This window comes from Centruroides vittatus, unplaced genomic scaffold (genome assembly GCF_030686945.1).
Source record: "Centruroides vittatus isolate TY-2023 unplaced genomic scaffold, ASM3068694v2 contig_3125, whole genome shotgun sequence".
NCBI lineage: Eukaryota > Metazoa > Arthropoda > Arachnida > Scorpiones > Buthidae > Centruroides > Centruroides vittatus.
Genome location: NW_027122014.1, coordinates 595,481 through 618,066, shown reverse-complemented (window position 1 = coordinate 618,066; position 22,586 = coordinate 595,481). Strand labels below are relative to the sequence as shown.

The 22,586-nt window shown below is 26.7% G+C and overlaps 1 protein-coding gene across 1 annotated transcript in view; it reads left to right on the top strand.

The window, feature by feature from the left end:
- The window catches only part of LOC136973248 (RCC1 and BTB domain-containing protein 1-like), a 37,281-nt gene that overhangs the window by 11,870 nt on the left and 2,825 nt on the right, over positions 1 to 22,586 (top strand). The window contains exons 7-14 of the mRNA XM_067267958.1: positions 201 to 308; positions 3,148 to 3,290; positions 5,725 to 5,915; positions 6,022 to 6,077; positions 7,149 to 7,219; positions 9,129 to 9,182; positions 12,390 to 12,487; positions 16,533 to 16,663. Coding sequence (XP_067124059.1) covers positions 201 to 308; positions 3,148 to 3,290; positions 5,725 to 5,915; positions 6,022 to 6,077; positions 7,149 to 7,219; positions 9,129 to 9,182; positions 12,390 to 12,487; positions 16,533 to 16,663 — 852 coding nt within the window. The remainder of the gene's footprint in view (positions 1 to 200; positions 309 to 3,147; positions 3,291 to 5,724; positions 5,916 to 6,021; positions 6,078 to 7,148; positions 7,220 to 9,128; positions 9,183 to 12,389; positions 12,488 to 16,532; positions 16,664 to 22,586) is intronic.

Here is a 22,586-nt window from a genome sequence, read left to right as displayed (position 1 = left end):
GCATATCAATAATTGAATATTTTTTACATACTTAATCAAATTATGATGATATCGCTACTACTTTTTCTTGAATTAGTATAAATCTTCTATAAAATTTATGAGTTTTTAATTATATAATTAATAACATTTTTGAACAATAAATTTATTTTATATTTCATAAGTATTAAAGTAAATTTCTATTTCTTTTATGTTTTATAAAGGTTTATGGATGGGGTTATAATGGTAATGGACAACTTGGCTTAGGAAATAATGTAAATCAGTCCAATCCATCGAGAGTGGCTACTCTTCAAGGAGTTGTAATTCAAAAAGTATTTACTTGTCTTTTTATTGTATCAAAAATATTTTAATGTAATAATATTTTATATCATCAGTATTAAATATAAAAATACAAGGGTCACTATGACAGTTTTGAAATGAATTTGTATAAAAATTTATCAGTTAAAGTTAACAACAGTATTCAATAGTACCTTCATCTATTATTTAACAGACAACAATTTATAATTTCAACTGCAATTGTTTTATAGTAATTCATTTATCATTTAAACAGATGACAAAATGTCAAAGTTAACATTGGTTATTATTTTATTGTATAGTTTTAAATGTTTATAACTGTAAATGAATGTTTATTAGAAATGAAAAATGTGTTCCATGATAATTTTCCAAGTTGAATAACTGTCTTTTGATGATATAAACAATTTTAAAAATAAAAGTTTAACTTAGGTTCCTTTAATCAGTTGATAAGAATTGAAAGAGTTTTATTCAACTGATCAAAAACTTCTCATCCACAATTAGATACGTGGCATTTTTATCATGCAATGGTCTGGTGTTCTGGTGCTAAGCTAACAAACATTTTTGCAAAATTCACATATATCTATTGTTGAATATTCATTTCACAAGTCTGATATCATTCTTTGTGACTTTAGTCTCTTTCCACTTATAAAGGCACAACTAAGCAATGTTTCTTGATAGATGACAAGATTATCATAGCATGAGATTAAGCATATTAGGTTATATCTTTAGAAGAATTTTAAGACATACGCAATAAGTAATTTGAACATATATATAATTGTATATAATGCAAAGCAAAATATTTTGAAAATTAAACTTGTTGACAAAATTAAAATTCTCATACATATCAAGAAGAATGCATTAGAATCAATGAAATTTTATTAGTGTAATGACAATAGTAATAAGTGATTACAATATTATAGCAAAAAGAGAAGAAACCTTTAGTACTGTGTACGACCTCTTCTTACCTGGACATATATATTGTTAAAGTCAGATATGGAAGTACAGATAGTGCAACCACTACTCCAGATCCCTCATACTCATATAACCCATCTAGTTTCACAAGTGCTTGATAGTGCTTCACAACAAATCTGGAAACCAGGCAAAGGAAATAGGGTAATATGACAGATAATTGCCACACTGCCTTGACCAAGCATTGTCTTGCTAGAAAATAGCTCTTTTCAACCCTGCCATGAAAGGCACCAAATGAGGATACAAGATTTTCGGAACAAACTGCTGTGCCATCATTGTCTCTTGCACCACTACTAGAGAGGACCAGCTATCATACAAGATGGCCTCAGACTAGCATATCAGTTTAAGATCAGTGTGCTGTGCAACAGTAAAGGTAGGATTAAGCACAAACAGTAGTCTTCCACACACTAATATAATGATTGTATGTTTCCGAAAAATTGGAATTGTTAAAAATGATATGCTGTCAGTCTGTAGCAGTTCATGTTTCTCTGTACAGCACCACTTCAAACAAAATGATGGTGTGGGAGTGCCAATGGTAGGATATGTAGTGATAGCTGTGCATACAGTTTCTCTGCTAGTCGTCATGCTATAGAAAGAGACAGGGTTCTGTAGATAGACTTCCACCTGTCTCTGGATGGTGGACAAAGATGCCATTGCAGCTGTTTATGCTCGTCTCACAACCAGACCTCTGTGGGGTATCTACAGTCTTTTTACTACAATATATATGTGGGTTCCAATGTTTTTACAGGCCTATTTTGCCAATGCCCTGTTCAGATGATTTTTCAAATGTAGTTCGATTGTAGTTTTTAATTTATGTTTATTAGAACATTCATAATTTAAACAAATATGCATTATTTCAAACAGATCAATGAACACTCTGTGAATTTATCTAAAATTATTTTAACATATCTATGAATAGGCCTATCTTTAAAATATTTTCACCTATCTACAGTAAGTACTGTTTAAAAAAAAAAAAAAAAACAATATTTATATGGAATCCTGTGACATAATTTTTCTTTTGGAATACAACTTCAAAAAATTTTTTTCGATTTCTAGAATGTTTTTCAAAGTTGTACTGATCATTCTGTTTGAATATTGTTTAACTGATGAAACCTTAAAAAATTAGGCAAAAGTGCTTTTTTAACATAAGAGGATTATAACATTGTTCTGTTTATACATCAAGTTTAAAATCATATACATATACATGTGTGAAAATTGTTTCTTTTATTGAAAATTAATAAAAACCCCTAAATAATTAACACAAAGAAAAGAAGTCAAATCAGACTAATTTGCTTAGTTTTTTCTAAATTAAGAAAGTGGCCAAAATAACTGGACCATTGATTTCAAACCAGGATATCAAAGCTATTGTCAATAACCTTGTTCAAGATAAAATGAGATTTTAGAATAGAATAAGGTAAACAGAAGTAATTTATTTGAGGGGGCATCCACTTGTCAGTTTTTATTGACCATCTGGCAAAATAAAATTGGGGAGAACCCTGTGTATCCTCATGTATATCTGTCCCAAGATCACCTCAGTCAAGTCAGAGTGGCCAGATGACAGGCAGTTTGACAAAACAAACAGCCTATTTTCCTTAGTCTGATGATGCAACCTTTGTCAAACTCCATCAGTTGCGCATAATGTCTTTGACTGTATCATGTAGGAATTCCTGGCACTTGAAGACTTCTAAACAACAGACACATTGAAAATTCTGAACATATTAGCAAGCCTATTAATAGGATACTAGTGTAGCAATTAAAAGGTACCCTAGTGGCATTAACTGGTATGCAAAATTTTTATAGTGACCTACATATATGAATCTTTTATAATATTAAAAATGCATTTTTAATATAATAAAAATTATTTTTTTTATTGTACTTTAAATTTAGATAGTTTGTGGTTATGCTCACACTATGGCATTGTCTGATGAAGGCGTTTTATATGCTTGTGGAGCCAATTCGTATGGTCAATTAGGTACTGGAAGCAAAGCAAATCAAGTTACACCAGTTCGAATAGCTTCTGAAATTGGAAGGTAAATTTATTAATTAAATATAGTTAATTGCCATGTTTTCTTTGAATAACATATTTCATTTATAATTCTGTTAGTCTATTACATATTTTTTTAATTACATCCCTTATATAATAGATAATAAAAAGAAAATGATGTTAAATTTTTATATTGCACTCATATTTTCAGTTTAATATGATAAATATATTAAGAGTAATACCTTAACTGTTTAAAAATGAGATCAGCCAAAATCAGCTTAATCCATTTGAAACAAAATCATCTGAAGGGAAAATTTTTTGACTGATTTTGCTCTTCAGATTTCCCTTGTATTCTGAGGAGTAAAAACAATTTCATCTCCAGGTACATAGAAAGAAGGAATTTTCAGAGCTTAGAGTTAAAATTTGAGACAAAATACAAATAATTTATAATCTACTTTTAAGTACAATTTTCTTGTTAAGAAATAATTTAATTTATAAATGAACAATATAATATATTTCAAAACTTTATGATAAAGATAATTTTAATGTAGTATATTTTTTTAAACACTTTCTTTTCTGTGGGCACTAAAAGGATCTGCTTAAACTTAAAATTCAATATCAAAACAAATGAGGATTTATTTTAATCATATATATTGTGAGATTCGAGGGAGGTAGGAGGAAGTCGTATCTCTCCTTTCTGGCAACAGGTCGTTGACCTTTCACTTGTCAAGATGGCTAAGTTTACGAATGCGGTCCCAAGGGTCGGGACTCTTCTTGTCGGATGAGTGGAGGGGAGGTGAGGTGGGGTCGATGATAAGGAAAAAGTGATATTTGAGTCAAAGAGGACACCATTTAACAATTAAAACAAGATTTATTGGAATTAAACAAAGGACAAAATACAACGTAGACTAATATCCCTAATTCGCTTAGGGGTTTGAGAGAGAGTTTACAGGTTCAGTTCATACCTCATTGTTAATTTCCTTATTGATTTGGCATGTAGATAGCCAAGACGTGTTTATAGGTATCCGGGAATTGCACACTTTTATAAAATCGCGGCTGAGCACGGTGATGCTGGAACTTAAGGTCCAGAGCGGTGACGACCTGCGATGGCATTGGTTCGGCTGATGGCAAGAGACTCCCCGGAGGGGGGGAAGAAGCGGCTTTTATAGTTTTAGGCTGGGAAAATCGGTCATGTGATCGATGGTTGATGGCGATTGGGGTCATAGGTGTTCCCAGGACCAAAATTATATGACGAATTCGGACGTTAACTATAAACTTAAGTTGCAAGATGATCTGTATACAGCGTGAGAACAATGGATAGTTGACAGTTATATGGCCAGGGACGCATATTTTCTCGGCTAGGAATTTTTTTCTATTGAGGTGTTTATAATAGGAAAAAATTATTACAATTTTGAATCTAATGGAATTCCAGATCTCACAATATCCTGGCTTAGCAAGGTCTACATTGGAGCAGCTGGTTGGAGAGAGGTTGACCTAATATATTTGGGACAGACAACTCCAAGAAAAATTTGCTCACCCAGATCCAGTCCTAAATCCCCAGAGCTGTAGACTGACACATTAACTGACATTAATTTAGCATTTAAATGTTTCATGTAGATTAATCATTAATGCATATCTTAAATTTCTCATATATTAATTTTTGTCCAATGTAAAAGTAGTTCATATAAAATTACATTTTTTAAATATATTGGAATATAAAAAAAAATTCATATGATCAAATGTGTACTGAATTTATATGAAACTGAGATTTTATTAAACATAGCAGAAGTAATTTAAAATATAATTTTTATGATTAGTGTTATAAATATGAAACATCTAACTATAGAAATTTAATGACATAATAATTATGTTGTAGCAAATACAATTATCAGATTTTGATAAAATAATTCAATTTAGATGTAAAGCTACAAGTGGCAGCTTTACATCTAAATTGTACCTTTGTACCTAAATTACACCTTACACCTAAATTGTTACATTACCTTTCTTTTCTAAGCCCATCATGGGTTTTACCATCCCACAATCAGGCAACCAAGTGGTGAGGGAAGAGGCTCAATATCTAGGCAGATTACCAGATTTGATTCTGGGTTCTCAGAACAGTAGGCTAATATCTTAATATGTCTTGTTCCAAAGTCTCATGTTATAAATTTTGTATTTAAATTATAAATAAAGTTACAAATATTTGGATATGAGTTGATTTCATGAAGATATAAATTGCATATTTCGCTAATCAATATTAATGAAATATTAAAGATATTAAGCACATAAATTTAAGTTTGATTTTTTTTCATAATTTTTGTAATATTAAAGTTAAGTAGATTATTTTAGCATATTAAATAAATACTACATTATCTATTTAATTTAATACTAAATAATACATTATAGAATTATTAGTGGACTATTTAAAACATAACTTTTTAAAAGATTTAAATAATTTAACCAAAGATTCATTTGACTTTCAGAATAGTGGAAATAGCAGCATCTCATTATAATCATATATCAGCAGCCATGAGTCAAACTTCCAAAGTTTTCATGTGGGGTCAGTGCCGTGGTCAGTCAATTACAGTTCCAACAGAAACTCCCTTTCATTCTCTTCATGATGTCTTTGCTTGTTTTGCATCTCCAGCTGTCACATGGGTACCTATGAAACTAGGTAATAATAACTTAACACATTATTGCTCTATGCATTGATTAAGAGCATATCGAATCAAAAAATTTTAATTAAAAATTAAATAACATTCATATTTTAATATTTGCAGATATTTCTGATACTAGTAGAGTTAATGATAGTTTACAACAAGCTTTTGATGATCCTGTATGTACCATTTTATAAATTTCATTTAGTAATTAAGTAATTTTTCTATTACCGTATTAGCCCGAATATAACACGACCCCGAATTTAATGCGACTCCAAAATTTTCATAAAGATATTTAGAAAAAAAAATAATACTCAAAAAAAAATTCAAAGAAAGTAAAATTCAATCAGATAAGCATTTATTTAGGTATTTATAGCTAATAACACAGGTTATATTCATGTCAATAAAATTAAGTAATGTAAAACAAAATTAATATTACGTAAGTAACAACAAAAAACGGAAATTTATTTAGAATCTGAACTGTTTTCAGAATGAGAACTCATTGACTTCAGTTATTCATTATTGACTTTCGCGTTAGGGGGTAAAGCGGGTCTATTGACAAATTTTCTGGCAGTAGTACGAAATTTCTACTGACTTAACTTGAATGAGTCATATTTCTTCCCCATTTACAAACAAACCCGATGGCAATTGGTGAAACATGAGATAAATTACAGCGAGTTGAAATTTGATATGTTTATTTTTTGCGTTTTACGTATCAAATTACATTAAATTCGACACAAATAAAGCATTTTTGTCAATATAAAAATATTTTACATTGTTTAAAAATAGAGAAAATAAAGAAAAGAAAGATGTAATAATAATTTTTCGAGCGAAGCCAAAAATTTCACAATTTTAAGATAAAAAATGGCGTCTGTGAGAGCCCACGTGACTAAAAGGCGGTCGAAAAATTACGTGACTAATGAACTTTGAACAAGCGGAGACATAGCCTTACTATAGTAGCGCTATGCAAACAAAAGCGCAGGCCTACTAACTAGATCACATGGTTGTTTTGAAGTGGTCGGTCGAGCTAGGTCTGACGTTCAGTCGCGTTTCAATCTCTGTAGGAAAATGTCCTTGTTTATATTACATTCCATTACTTAAACCCCGAATTTATCGCGAGTCGATTTTTTAACGTTAAATAAATGGTCGAAAAATATCGCGTTATATTCGGGCTAATACGGTATTCTGTTTATTATCTTTAATTGATATTTTTTAAATAAAATATGAAACTAATATACAAATTTGTTTAGGTTACAAGTGATTTAAAGATATGTGTTGAAGGAAAAGTTATTAATGTACATAAATCTATATTAAAAATTAGGTAAGTATTTTGTTTTGTATTTTTCCTTTAAAATAATTTCCAGTTTTTAACACAAAAATTTATTTATTTAATTTTAAGCATTAGCAAAATGCTGAAGTATTTTTAAATTACTTGCAAACAATAGTTAAATATAATGGAATTTTTCCAAGTCTGTTTGGTTTATGTTGATTGATTCTATTAGCAAAAATCTGTAAAAATTAAATTTTTTTATGTTAAAAGTTTAAATAATAAGTGTAAATTAGATAAATAAATATTAGTTGTAAAAAATATAATTTTCATTAAACTTATATATTTAATTTACAAGTTACTAATCTAAAAATTGAAATACAGTAAAAATTAAAATATTCTGAGGATGAAATTAGAATAATTCCACTTAATAAAATAAATGCAAAGTATTTTCTAAAAAAGGTCTGTTATTTTATTATATTAGAGAAAAGAGGTTGAAAATATATGAATTTGCTTCTTAAAATTTATTTTTGTTTAGAAATATTTTCAAATTTTCTCAAGAAATTATTATTAATGGATAAAATAGGTTGACTTAATAAAATTATAAGAAAATATATTGCTTTTTTTTTACTATTTATCAAAAACATTTACAAAATTACAATATTTTATTCATAAAAATGAATTTTTTATCAAGGAGTGTATATCTATATATATTAATGATTTTCTTTTGTTGTGTAATCAAAATTAATTTTTGATTTAAAATATCTAATAGAAAATTTTCTATTATTAAATATATTAAATATTCATTAGTCATTTATTTTATATGTAGTAATTTTATATACACTATTATTTTCAAAATTATAAATAAATAAATTGTTTGTAGTTCTTCAGTCAGAATATCATTTAGAAATGTACCAGAAATGAATGTAATTACAGTATAAAATGTTTCTCAGAAATATTGCTAATATACTTTGTAGTAAAACTATTATAATAACTAATATTTGACAGTTTATAACTTATGTATAAATAGTTTAAATGTGTGGTTAGAATACACATGATGTGCATAAGTTAACATTTTTTTTTAATTGTATGTTAGGCTAATAACTATAGTTTAAGTACCTTTTTATATACTCCATCAGGTTTTATTGTTGTTGCATAAATTTTATTCTAGATACTAAAGATTTTAACTAAGTTAAATCATTATAAATTTTACAGAATTTTAAATATACATTACTTTAAAGTTAAATTTATTTTTTAAGTATTTATGATCTTCATAAAAATTTCAAAAATAAACATTTAAAGTATCTGACAGTAACTCCAAAAGTTTACTTTCTATCTAGGTTAAAATTTATTTGTTTATGAGATTGTAGAGCTAAATAAATTAGTGATAATTTATCGTAAATTTTAATGTATTTTATACATGTGATTTTTATGAATTCTTAAAAATTAAATAAATATTTATATCATTAAGAAATAATTTACTTTATTATTTTGAGTTATTAAAGGGTTGAATTTATTAAAACTTATGTCATTCATAAATATGTCTGTATTGATATATTATACAGAAGATAAATAATTAAGTATTTTTTTCACAGAAAATCATTTTCATACTTAAATCATTATTGCTAATTTCTAAAAACAATTTGAATATTGATTTTTCAGAAACTTGGTTCTTATCTCGATGTATCTGGAATAAATTGATGTTATATTAATTGGCTTTTAAAGTTTTCATTTAGAATTTAGAATTTAATTTACGTTTTCAGAATTAATAAAAATTATTTACAATTTTAAAACTTTTAGAGATTTTACTCTAAAATTTACATTCTATTTTACTATTATTATTATTTTTTTCAATAATATAATTTGTTGAGACTATTATAAAATATTTTTAATTACTTAAAGTTATTACATTGATTTAACTATGAATAAATTGAGAAAAAAATATATATATATATATTTTCAGATGTGAACACTTTAGATCAATGTTTCAGTCACATTGGGAAGAGGATGAAAAAGGGTAAGAAAAAAATATTTTTAATACTTCAAAATTTATCAAAATTTATTATTTTATTTCACACTTAGATTTTTATAAAAATACGTAATGAAATAACGTGCGATGATAGCAATGTAAAATATAATATAAAATAATTATAATCAGCGTTAATATTTCTAATTCTTTATTTTACCAAATAAAGAAAGTTTTTGATTTTAAATCTGAAATTAGAGAACTGCAGGGGGGGGGGAATTTTAGAATATGTAAAAAATTTAATGAGAGAGTAGAATACAACAGCGCTAGCAGAATAACATTAAATGAGAATGCAGTAATAAACTGGGACAAAATGCAGATCCTTTAACATTCTTTTTTTAAATTATCATAACTGATCTCCTCTGTATCTAAGAAAAATAAAAATGTAATTAATAAGGTAAGTGAATGAAAAGATTTTGAACGTAATTACATATGATAATGAAGGAGAAAAAAGATTTAACAGCTATTTAATTAAATTTAGTAAAACGTTAACAGCTGTTGTTTAATGATGCCATTATTTGTAACAATTTAAAAGTGATTAGGGAAACTTACAGACATTTGTTTAGATTTTTTAAATTTTAAATTAGTAGCTATATTATCTGTTCATATTAGTAAGAAACATTCTTAATTATAAAATAAATATTATTATTAAAGCAAAAAATGTTTGTTTTTTTAAATATTAACTGTTTTTATTTTAATTATTATATTTTTTACTTTAAAATTTAAAAAATTCCTCAAAAATATTTCTTTCTAATTAATCTTTAAGAAATTCTTGAAAGAGCTTAAAATATTTATTTATTTGATAAAATAATATCTTGTTAATATAAAAAATATCATAATGAAATAAGACATTGAAATATTATTGTAATATTGATTTTAATTTGATTTTTATACTATATGATTGTTCAAGTAACATTCTACCAGAAAATATTTTATATTCTATAATTAAAAAAAAAATTCTCACATTCATTAAAAATATTGAAATATAATACGATTTGTACCAATAATTTTGCAGTAAAATCATTGATAATTGTTTAATGAAAAATTCAGTACATATAAACCTTTTTCTTTAATTTATTTAATTTAATTTTATACTAATTATATTCTAAAATTTGCTATTAAAACTGCCTTTTTTATAATCCTAAATAGTTGCAGATTTTATTAATATTTAAACCTAAATTATTCTTTGTTTGTGTTTTTATTGTTCATATCATCTACACTTCTAAAACATGTAATACTTTTAGAATTATCAAGTAAACTTCTGGATAGGCGTAGTTAAATATAAATTTAATCTTTAAAAAAGTAGAAAAAGTACAAAGAATTGTATTATTATTTCTACTAAGAAAATTTACTGTATATAAGAGTAAATAAGACACAAGTAATATTATTTTTTAATGAATTATTTTTACCTTTAATTTATTTATGCTTATCATATTCTTCTATATATTTAAATTTATTGTCTATATATTAAATGTCAGGTTTTGTCCATTTTCAAATTTAAAAAGTTTTCAAAATCATTAAAATATATAAATATAAGATAGTGTTTTCTTATTTCATAATATAGTGGTGCCAAACCTTTGGCCCCATGCCAAATCTAACCTGTAAACATATTTGACATATAATTTATAAATGATAAAAATAGGTTTACTTTTTATATACCTGAAATACACAAAATATTTGTGGCCTGCTAATCAAAAAATTTGGGCTCCATTGTCAAGTATATAAAAGTTAAATAATTTAGATAAAAGTTTAAAAGATAACTTTTTTTTTTCAAAAATTTTAGGAATTATTTAGTTAAATCTTTATTTAAAAATTTAGCATCATGATGATACTAATTTGTTTAATAATTAAAATCACTATCAAGATATTTTAAATGAAATATTAATGATTCTCTAATTAGAAATGTAAGAAGCAATGTTTTATAAAATAATATTATAGAATTATTTTAGTGTAAAGTTAAATTTATTTGGAAAGATTGAGCAAAATGTATACAGTATAACTGAAGCCTGAACTAATAGCCAAACATAAATGATAACACTGGTTAACAGCCAAATTGTATCTGAGAAAATATTAACAAATTCTGACAATTTTAGGTATGCTGAACTTCTATTTGTTATCTAAAATCATTAGTCAGTTTAAGTTTTAATTTTTTTATGTTAAATGGGCACTTTAGAATCATAAAGTGAAATTTTTCTCAATTTTTGTTATGAATTTTTTCTTTTTATCATCATTATTAGTTATTTTACAAGCAAATTTAATGGCTGATCAATGTGAGAAAACAATCTTGCCCAAGAAAATTTTGACTGTATCATCAAATATAAAAAAATTAGTGCATCAGAAGCCTTTATAATGATAGCATGAAATGATTTTCATTAAAGATGTTTCAGAAGTTTAATACATGCAACAAACCAAAAGACAGTACATTTAATCTACGCAAGCAGTTATATTTTGCATTACATTTACAATTATCTTGGAGATTGTAAGTAATCATTAAATTTCATTGTTAGCTTCACATTCAGCACCCAAAAATTGATAAAGAAATGCATCACACATAAAGGATACACAACTTAGTGATACTTTGTTGTCCAGTGTAACTTAAAAACAATCTGGCAAGTAAGTTTATATTGATCGGCACATATTAAAATTGATATAGAAAAGAAAGTAAATGGATCATTGTCATAATTATAGCTTAGGGTTTAGGTCATTATCCATTAGGTTTCTAAAATGTAAATAAATATATTGTAGTGAATGAAAATATAAAATAATTTTAAAATTATGATATCATTATTGGTCTGTAATTTAATTAATTCTTGCTATTGTCCATCCAGATATAGAAACCTTAGTTTTAAATTAAAATATGATTTAAAATTTTAGCTCAGTGCTGTGAAAATGTCACAGCAAGTAATTGCTTATTTGTTTTGTAACAAATGTATATATAATTTAATTGATACATGACAATAATGATATACAATAATATCAAAAATACATATATATATATATATATATATAACAGTATCTGATACTTATAATAGAAAATTACACATTGTTACACAAAATTACACGTTGAAGAATTTGTTATTTATTAGATAGTTGAACATATTCTATAATTTTGAATTTTTATATATTATATTAATTGACAACTTTATTTGATATATAAATGTTTTATGTATTTACAAAGTTTATTTTTTTATTTATTAGAACTGTAGATATTTCTACGTTTACTTATCCAGTTTATCGTGCATTTCTACAGTATTTATATACGGATAATGTTGATCTGTCTCCTGAGGATGCTATAGGTAAATACTTACTCAACTTTTTTTTATATAGCTGTACTAAGTTATTTATATTGCTTTTCTTCAAATTTAACTATTTTTTGAAAGTAAAAGATAATTTATTGAGAACTACAGGCATATAAATCTTAAATTACAAAAAGTAAATTTATTACTTCACAAATACATTTCAAATTTTCAAAAAGTTGGGAGTCATCTTTGTTAATTAAACTATCACAAAATTATTTTCAATGCAATGTTTTTTACAGTTTTTATTTTAAATATAACACATGAAAAACAACTGTCTGAACAATTGTCAACATTGTCAATAATTTGATGAACAAAAAAATTTTGTTCTGAAGAAAACGTTAAGAAAAAATTAAAATGAAAATAAATGATGGAAACAGCATGTATAAATTATTCAATGCACATTATAATAATAATTTATTTATTCTTATACATTATAACAACATTGTAATATATTGTACATATTTTTAGTTTATAATTAGTATATGTTTTCAAAATAAATTTGATTTAACAGACTTTTCACAATAACAGACTCTCCTTTTCAAAATTAGTTCATTAATTCTTTAAACTTTGAAAATTTCTTTTTCTTTTGTTCCTGGATATGAAATTATTTTTATCCCTCAGGCTAGTCTTTAATGGTGGGGAATGGTTTCAGTCTTCTTCCTAGGAGAGGAAGAGTTCAAATTTGTTTTAGGTGAGAGAATGGCATAAGGAAGAATCATGATTGTCTTGCTGCTATTATTTGTGTAGTTGTTTAAATTTTAATTTTAACATGAAAAATATATTAAAAAGTTAAGTAAACAGCTTACATACAAAATGTAAACAAAAATAAGTATAAAACAGTTATAAAAATGTTTAAAAAAACAAAAATTTAATATCACAAAATCTAATCTATATTAAAGTTAGGTTAATGTTATCCTAGGTATCGAAGATTGCGGCTTGTCTCCGATTCGAACAATCAGAAGACGGAATAGTGGGGACGCATGTTCTAACCTAACCTAACCTATTCTAATAATTTGGTTGCTAATAATTATGGTAATTTATTAGAATAGGTTAGGTTAGGTTAGAACATGCGTCCCCACTGTTCCCTGTCTTGTGATTGCTGGGATCGGAGACGAGCCGCCATCTTCAATACCTAGGGTAACATTAACCTAAAGTTAAATACACAAAACTAATAAAACATTTGATAACATTTACTCTTATTCCTTAAACAAAACTGAATTCCACTGTGTGTGAAGGAAATAACAAAAATGAAACTAATTTGTAAAGCAAAAACATTCAAACTTTGCTTTTGGCCAGTTTTGTGTTGAATAGGTTAAGGCAATTTTGGCTGATCTCATGTTTAAAGTGTTAAATCAAAGACGTATTTTAATAAGCCCTCAATTAGTAATAAAAATTTTAAAATATGAACAGATTAATAACAAAATATTTATAAAATTAATATAAAACATAAAAACTTAGAATAAATAGTATAATATATAAAGAAATGTCATATCATTTAATCATCAATTACTAATTGTATTTGTTAATTAAAATTTATAGTCAGATTACTTTAACTCTTACTGATTTGTGATTTCTTCTTTTCTGTTGATGTAATTTATAGTTTATTTGGATATGTAGTGCATAATTCTTCAGAATGATTTTAATACTTTTCTCGTGTGTTTCTCATAATCGTTATGTGAAATATAGCTAAAAGATGGCTGTAGGACTGAAACTACTTTCAAATAATAATATAGGTAATGTTTATTTTGTTATACAAAATGAAAATCTCAACATTGAGTGTAAGATAAAGAGCACATACAATTCAGTATAATGTAATAGTTGGGAGAATAGAAAAGCTTTTTCATTTCCTTCTGTATATATATATATTATATAATATATACCCATATATATAATGTTAATTTTTCCTGTATTCTTCATTTCCACATCGTTTGTTTTGTATTTTAATTGAAAGAAAAATGTTATCCCACAGCAATCATTTTACTCACAAATAGAGGGTGCTAAATTGTGAAACACTGATTTTCATCTACTAAAAATAAAAGCATGTCAAATTTAACAGTTAAACCTTCACTACAGCTAACCAGTTTTTATTGTAATTTCTGAGTCCTTTTTGTCTACTGCCATACAAAATACTGTACTTTATTGGTGGCATTTTTTCTTAAAGCCTGGCAATACTGGTAAAAATTAGCATGTTGTCTTGAAGAGATCATCTGGACAAATGAGAAAAGTCAGAACCCTTGTTGAAAAATTGAAAATTATAGAGAAAGTAGAAGGAAATCTGTCAGAAAAAAGGATTAATAAAGAAAATAGAACAAATTTCAGTATTCTTAACAATTCTTTTTAAATATAGAACAAATGAATGTCTGTGCACATGCTCCATATCGTTTAGTATTATAGAAAGCTATTGTATAAGCATATAAGCCTATCGCTGGAAAATATACATTCCGTACAAAATAAACAATAGAAACATTGATGTCATAAATTTCCCATGTTAATTGTTTTCCCACATTAGTCGTTTTTTCCCCCCCAAGTCTTGCCAAAAACAATAGATCAATAATCCACTGTACTTTATTGATGACTATCTATAACATTTTAGGAAATAAATATGTTATAAAACAAGCAGATGATAATGCTACATCATACAGTCGGTCTTTGATATGTAGACATAATATGTTTGTTTACCTTGACAAAAAATTATATATACACCATGTACTTTTCTTATACTTTGTATAAATGTAAGCAAATTTCCATTTTCACAATAATTTGGATGATGGATTTTATTGTATATGTTTTTGGTCAATTCTTAACTTACATTTTGGTGATATATATTTGTTATTGTCTACCAGATTTAAAGTTTGTCAGTTTTATACTATGATCAGATGCACAACAAGTCTTACTATAATACAATTATCATCAGAACAATGTGAAAGTTTATATGGAAAAGTTGTAAAGCTTTTACATAAAGTAAATATACAGCTTTAATTTCAATTATTTATAATATAATGAAATATAGTAGAGTGTCGTTTATCCGAATCAATTGGGGACTGAAATCAATTGTTCGGATAACCGATTATGTACGAAAAAATATATTAACTTATCCCATGTTGAAATTTTCCTCCATTGCGTGTTGGTTCACATTGAATTTTCGTCAATTTAAGGCCTAAAGAAAATTTTTATAATAATAATCGTGGCTATTGTATCATTAAAAATTATTTCTTTATTTTGTACAAACAAAATAAATGTATTGAAAAATATAAAAACAAAAAAAAATTATACTTTAGAAGTTAATCTAGTATCAAAAACGTTCGATTCAGCACGACACAATTCGACTTGAAAGCTTTCGGTTAACCAATGTTTCAGTTGATCGGCTCTCAGATAAACGATGCTCTACTGTACTAGTATCATAAGGTTGATTCAATAATATTTGAATGAGTCTAACATTATTTACTACATAAAATTGAAATGATAAATATAATTAGACGATTTAAACAATAAATATTACAAATGATTTAGCTTTCATAGCTTGCAATCTAGTCAGTTCAGTCATGTATGTTCAGTTTCATTAAAAACTGACCATTTCTAAACCACATTTTTGAAAAATCGATACAGCAAAATCAAAATGAATGATATGAATATTATAGCATAATTAATTTATATATAAAATATTTTAATTTTATTGATTTTTATTTTTAGAATTGGCAGTGTATTAAATTATTAGTAAAAAAATATAATTCTACTACTATAGAAACTAATTTATGAAATATTATTTTAACTCAAATATAAATATTATTTGAAAAAATTATCTAAAATAACTTAACAGAGATGGCTTATTTCTTGGTGTTTTTATATATATATATATATATTGGTGTTATGAATGACATGATGTAAAATAATATTATTGAAGAAACAAAACAAAAAAGTTTAAATTAATAACAACTTTTAATTAAATTAAGTTAAGAGTCTTTAATCAGATACAAATAACAGTAAAATAAGGGGTATAATAACATTTTCTATTTGTTTAAAAAATTTACTCTTTAATATGTAGGACTGTTGGATCTTGCAAATTCATATTGCGAAACACAATTAAAAAGACATTGCGAAAGAATAATCAGATATGGAATATCCATAGAAAATGTTGCCATGTTATATGCTGCTGCAATCAAATATGAAGCAAAGGTAATTTTTAAAATGAAATTTATTATGAATATTTATAAAATTAAAATTAGTCTTTAATTAAGAAATAATTTGATAATACAGTAGAATTTGGTTCTTGTAATCACAAATATTGTTGTCAGCTGTCTAATATTATCAGAATTAGTCTGCCCCAAAATATACAAGTTAAAATACACTTATAAATCTTTGTTTATTAGAATTACAGTTTCAGTTATAGTTATCATTATCATCAAATATATAGGCATTTTTATATCATCTTTTCTTGTTATCAGCCTCAACATGTGGCTGATAACAGACAATTGTTATTAATCTTAACCAGGACCACCTGAATTATAGGTGCACTTGGCAATCACCTAGCATTCAACTAAGAGCACTACAGCCAGCATCAATTAAAAGGCACCTAGGGTGTTCTTTAACTGATGCTGTGGTGCCAAAAATCTTTCTAGGGGACCAAAAACTGATCTTAACTACTGTTTTAAACATTACACTGTAAAGTACTATTTTTTTAGTAGCTTAGGAAACCGACTATAATTATGGTCGGTGAAACTTCCGTTAACCTAACGGGTACTTTACGCAGATTCGAGATTAGTTTGCCAGGCCTGGGCTTTTAAGCATGCACCGAAAGATTAGTAATAATAACGATAAATACCAAGTCAAATCAAAAGTTCAAATATATTTAATTAATAACTAGAACGTACTACGCACAAATGTCAATAAGCCAAACAAAATTTATTAACGAAAATCAACAAGTCAACCCAACAATAAACTCAGCTACTTAGCTTAACTTAATAGTAATTCCCCTTGAAATTCGACAAATCAAATACTTAGAAACTATGAACAAAATCTCTTACTAATTAAACGTCTATCCATCACCTCACTATACGAAGAAAACTATTTCCTCAATCCTTTCGATATCGTCAAATCGTCAGTCAAACTCCTCTTTAACACCTTGGATCGTCCAACTATCAATTTGGACTTCTATCAGAAAATACTTCGCTTTCGAATTAACCTCGCTCTCACAGTCACCTCGATTTGGAATTCACCTCGGTTTGGAAATCACCCCTCCTTCTTTGGTTAACGTACGGGTTTTATACTGTGAGGTGACATCACACTTGAGCTGGGTTACTCCTCTTATTTACATACTTAGTTGCTAACATTAACTTTCTGTTCTGGCAGCTTTAAGTTTCCGACAAAGCTTATAAACCGTTTACAAAATATTTATCATAATTTTCTGGGATGTTTAAGATGGTTTATCAAGTATTTCTCTACTAGTGATTGTGGGGACTCCCCCCTCCATTTTTTTTCTGCGGACTGTTACTTCCGCTGGGCAGCGCAAGTGCGCAAGATTTTTTCCTACGGCGCTTATTTCTCCGTGAGTTGTTTTATCTTCATTTTTCATTACTAACAAGAGAGTGGTGGGGAACCTTCGTCCTAAATAAACATAAACCCCAAACAAAAGATAATAAAACGGAAATAATAATAAAATAAAAATAACGTTCGGACTCAGTTCCTTACAACACATTTAATCATTATTTGCTCATAGTACAATAGTTTGCTGGCATTTCTTATTCCAATTATATGCTAACTTTGTTAAAGCCAGTTTGCAAAAAACAGAAGGTAAACAGCACTGTGTGAATTACAGCGAGTAAAACGGCAAGTTCGTATTTGGGACAAGACTATGTCTTGGAGATTCACTACTAAGCAGGATCACTTCAACGCTCACGATGGGTCTCATTCTCATTCTCCAATCATCTTTGGTATCACTGGTTTTGAGTGCAATCATTCAAACTTTGCCAGCCACAGTCATGACCTCAAGGTCATCCACAATGCATTATCAGTGAAATTAACCTATCCAATGTTGAAATTTCTCTCCATTGCATGACGCCCCATGTTGAATTTTTGTCAATGCGAAAATTTCCTGTTCTTGAAAAAAGTAATGGTGGCTATTATATTGTTCGCAATTATTTTTTTTATTTTGCACAAACGAAATATATATATATATATATATTAATAAATGTAAAAAGAAAAAATAATTCTACTTCGGAAGTTAATTTTAATATAAAATTATAATGGCGCGCCATCTAGTTTCAAAAAGTTCCGATGATAAAACGAGATATCTTCGGTCAATCAGTCAAGGTTAGCATGTGGCGAATAACACAGGACAGGTGAATGGGTTTTTTCAAGGATTCATTTGTCAAAATTCAATTTAGCAACATTTGCTTTTCGAACTTCCCAACGCACATGTTTGTCAAAATTCAATTTCACGATATTCGTATTTCCAGCTTACCAACCGCAACACATGCGCAAATCTCACACTACTGCCTGTTTGTAGAGAGTGTCACCATTTTCTATTTTATTTTGTCTCGGTTTTCGGTCTCCTGACTACCTGTAAGTCTGTTTTTTTTTATGCACGCATGATTTGGGCACTTTATATTCTGTGCCAAATTTCAACTCCTGACATGTACTTCTTCATACCTCTAAGCTGGTAACACATCAGGCAGTATGATTTTATAAACAAGACATAGTCTTGTCAATTAATTAATTAGTCTTCAAGTTGTATATATTTTTATAATTGTTTTGGTGTGTTCTTTTAATCAATAAAGATGATATCTTTAAATCAAAATTTCCATTGATCTTATTTACTTATGCCACTTAATATTATCAGTCGTTTATAGTTATCAGTGTAGGAAGTTCCAAGTGATTCTAATAAGCAGATTCTACTGTAATAGTAATTTGGAGATTTTCTTTCTAGCTTTTTTATTTTTACATACAGTACACTTCTTTATGTTTATACATACTTACATATCATTTACACCATATGAGATTTTAATAATTAATAAATATAAAAACTATAAAAGCAAATTTTCAACATTTTAGAAATTTTAACTTTATGTAATATGCAAATATGTTGCATATGAAAAAGCACTTAAAAAATTCAGAAAATTATTACTATTATTATTATTATTGTGTTAAATAAATACACATTTTTGAGGAATCTCCAATATGAATTGACAATGTTTTTTACATAATTGTTAAATGTTAAAACTATTTTTAAAATTTCAAATTAAGATAGAACATTAGAAAATGTTGAAATAGCGAAACTAATATTTGTATGTCTTATCCAAACTTCTTTTATACGTTGTTAAAATTTAGACTGAAGAGAATTATATCTCAAAATGCTAAATATGAAGATTTATAACAAAGTGGGACTAGTAAAAAATAGGTATTCTTTTTTAGATATGATAGCATTATATAATATATAAATTATTGTAAACAGTTTTAAGTTTCAAAATTTATTACTGGAAAAAAATATCTTCATTATTTGATCTCACTTTTCTGAGAATATGCAAGTGATTAGTTTATAATAATAATTATAATTAATTAATAATAATATGAAAATTGTTTTAGTAATATTAGATAATTATTCCATTATATTCTTGTAATAACATTTATTTATTACTGCACTTTAAAACTGGAAATGAAATTCAATGCAGTTTAAAAATAAACATATTCATAATCTTCATTTAAATATTGTATAGAGTTTGAGGATAGAATCCATTTTTTTATATATATATTATTAGATTTGCGTATCATTTTTTATAGGTGTTATTTAGAGAATTATACATATATATAATATGATGATGATGATAAACAAAATATAATAATTACGATATTTTTATTCTAATTTTTAACTTTGCTTAATCAACTACTTTTACTATGAGAAAATTATTTTATTTATTTATTTTTTTTTTTGTTTAGTATAAAAACTGGAAGGATTGCATAAACTGCTTCATTGTAATAGATTCATAGATCAAAAATATACTACTATAATATTATTAATAAGTCTTAAAATCATATAGCATTTGATTTGAATTATAGGCTAATAAGCACTTTTACTTTACTATTGTTTATTTCTATCAGTAAAATTATCATGCAACATCATATTTATATTGATTGGATACAGCAATGTAACATATGGAAAATCTGCTGAAGGAGCATACCATCCAGGAGGACTTTATACTGGAAACTGGTCCTATTGGGTTGTTCGGAAAGTAATTTCGTTTTTTTATTACTAGAGGAATTAGATGTATTTTTACCAGCCAATTTTATTTTAAACCACATTTTCATTATATACTTCGACAGCTGACATTTTAAGGCTTATTTGTAAAAAATTTTGTTTGATTCTGTACAATTGTTTTTTTTTTCGGTGACCCATCAAATATGGAAAATCGAAAGCATCATTTTCGGCATATTTTGCTTTTTTATAACTAAAAAATCAAAATGCTGTTCAAACAAGAAAAAAATTGTGGTACATGTTTGGAGAAGATGTGTTGAGAGAAAGACAGTGCCAAAACTGGTTTACAAAATTGCGTTCTGGCAATTTTAATATCGAAGATACACCACATTCTGGATGGCCATTTGAAGCCAATGAAAACAAAATATAGGTACTGATTGAAGCAATCTGCCATATAACAACACGTGAAATCATCAAGAGATTAAATCTGTTAAATTGAACCGTTTATTATTACTTAAAACGAATTGGTTTAGTTTCAAAGCTTGATATATGGGTTCCACATGTTATTAACGAGAGATGCTCTCTATGGTTGGATTTTAAAGAAATTTTTTTTGAGCTTTTACCAGACAATTTAACAATTGATTCGAAAGTGTACTGCCATCGAGTAAACAAATTGAGTAATATCATCAAACAGAAAAGGCCAGAATTGATCAACAAACAAAGTGTAGTGTTTTACCATGATAATGCCAAGTTTCACACAAGTTTGGTAACTGGTCAGAAACTGTTATAGCTTAGATGGGATGTGCTATAACACCAACCATATTCACCAGATCGGGCACACTCAGATTATTACTTGTTCTGGTCTATACAAATTTTTTTAACTGTAAGACATTTACTTGAAATGACAAATGTCAAAAATCACTTGGATAAGTTTTTTGTAAACAACGATCAAAATTTTTATGAATGTGAAATCATGCTACTACCAGAAACAATGACAACAGGTATTTGACCAAAATGGTCAATATAAAATTCAATAAAATGTTTATTTATTATAAGAATATTGCGTTTATTTTTCTATGGAAAAAACGAAATTACTTTTCGAACAACCCAATATATATTTGTTAGACACATGAAGAAAACCTGAAAACTCCACATACAGGGAGTTTATGATGAGAGGCAAATCCAATCAACAACCATTGTTTAATGGTTTATTCACTCAATTACTGATTGGCTGTTTACATTAAGGATGACGATAAACATCTGTATTCATTAATTTTATGCTATCCATAAATTTATAGTATGTAATCTCTTTGATATCATATTCAAAGAAATCATAACAGAGAAGTTTGTATTGTAATCTTTACTTTTCGTATGATCGTAAATTTACAGTACTTAAAGTTCATATAGTCTGAAGAGGGCAATAAAGCTGAAATATGTCACTGCTTCTAGTTTAAAAGTTGAATAAAAAGGAGAGGAAAAAATGAGTTTCAACTTCTTTGGATTTGATATCAATGAGTTATACTCTTCATATTCATGGATAATATATAAAATTAATGAATACTTACAATGTGTGTAAACCAAAATAATTGAAGCTATATATTGTATTTCATAATGACTTATCATAAGCTTCTTAGAAACATCATTGAAACAAACAACATTCTTTCTTTTTTGTAACTAATTTATCTTAATAATAAGCACTAAGCAAACTTTTAGTGATAAGTTGATATCAAGTAGGAGTAACAAATCATATTATTAGATGTTATAACACTTCATTACAATATAATTATTTCTATTTTGTACTAAATAGATAATGTGAAATGATTTTCTCAAAGTATTTCACCTTTATCACAGTAAAAAAGAAAAAAATTGATAAATTTAAAAATCATAATTCCATAATTATTTTTAACTAAT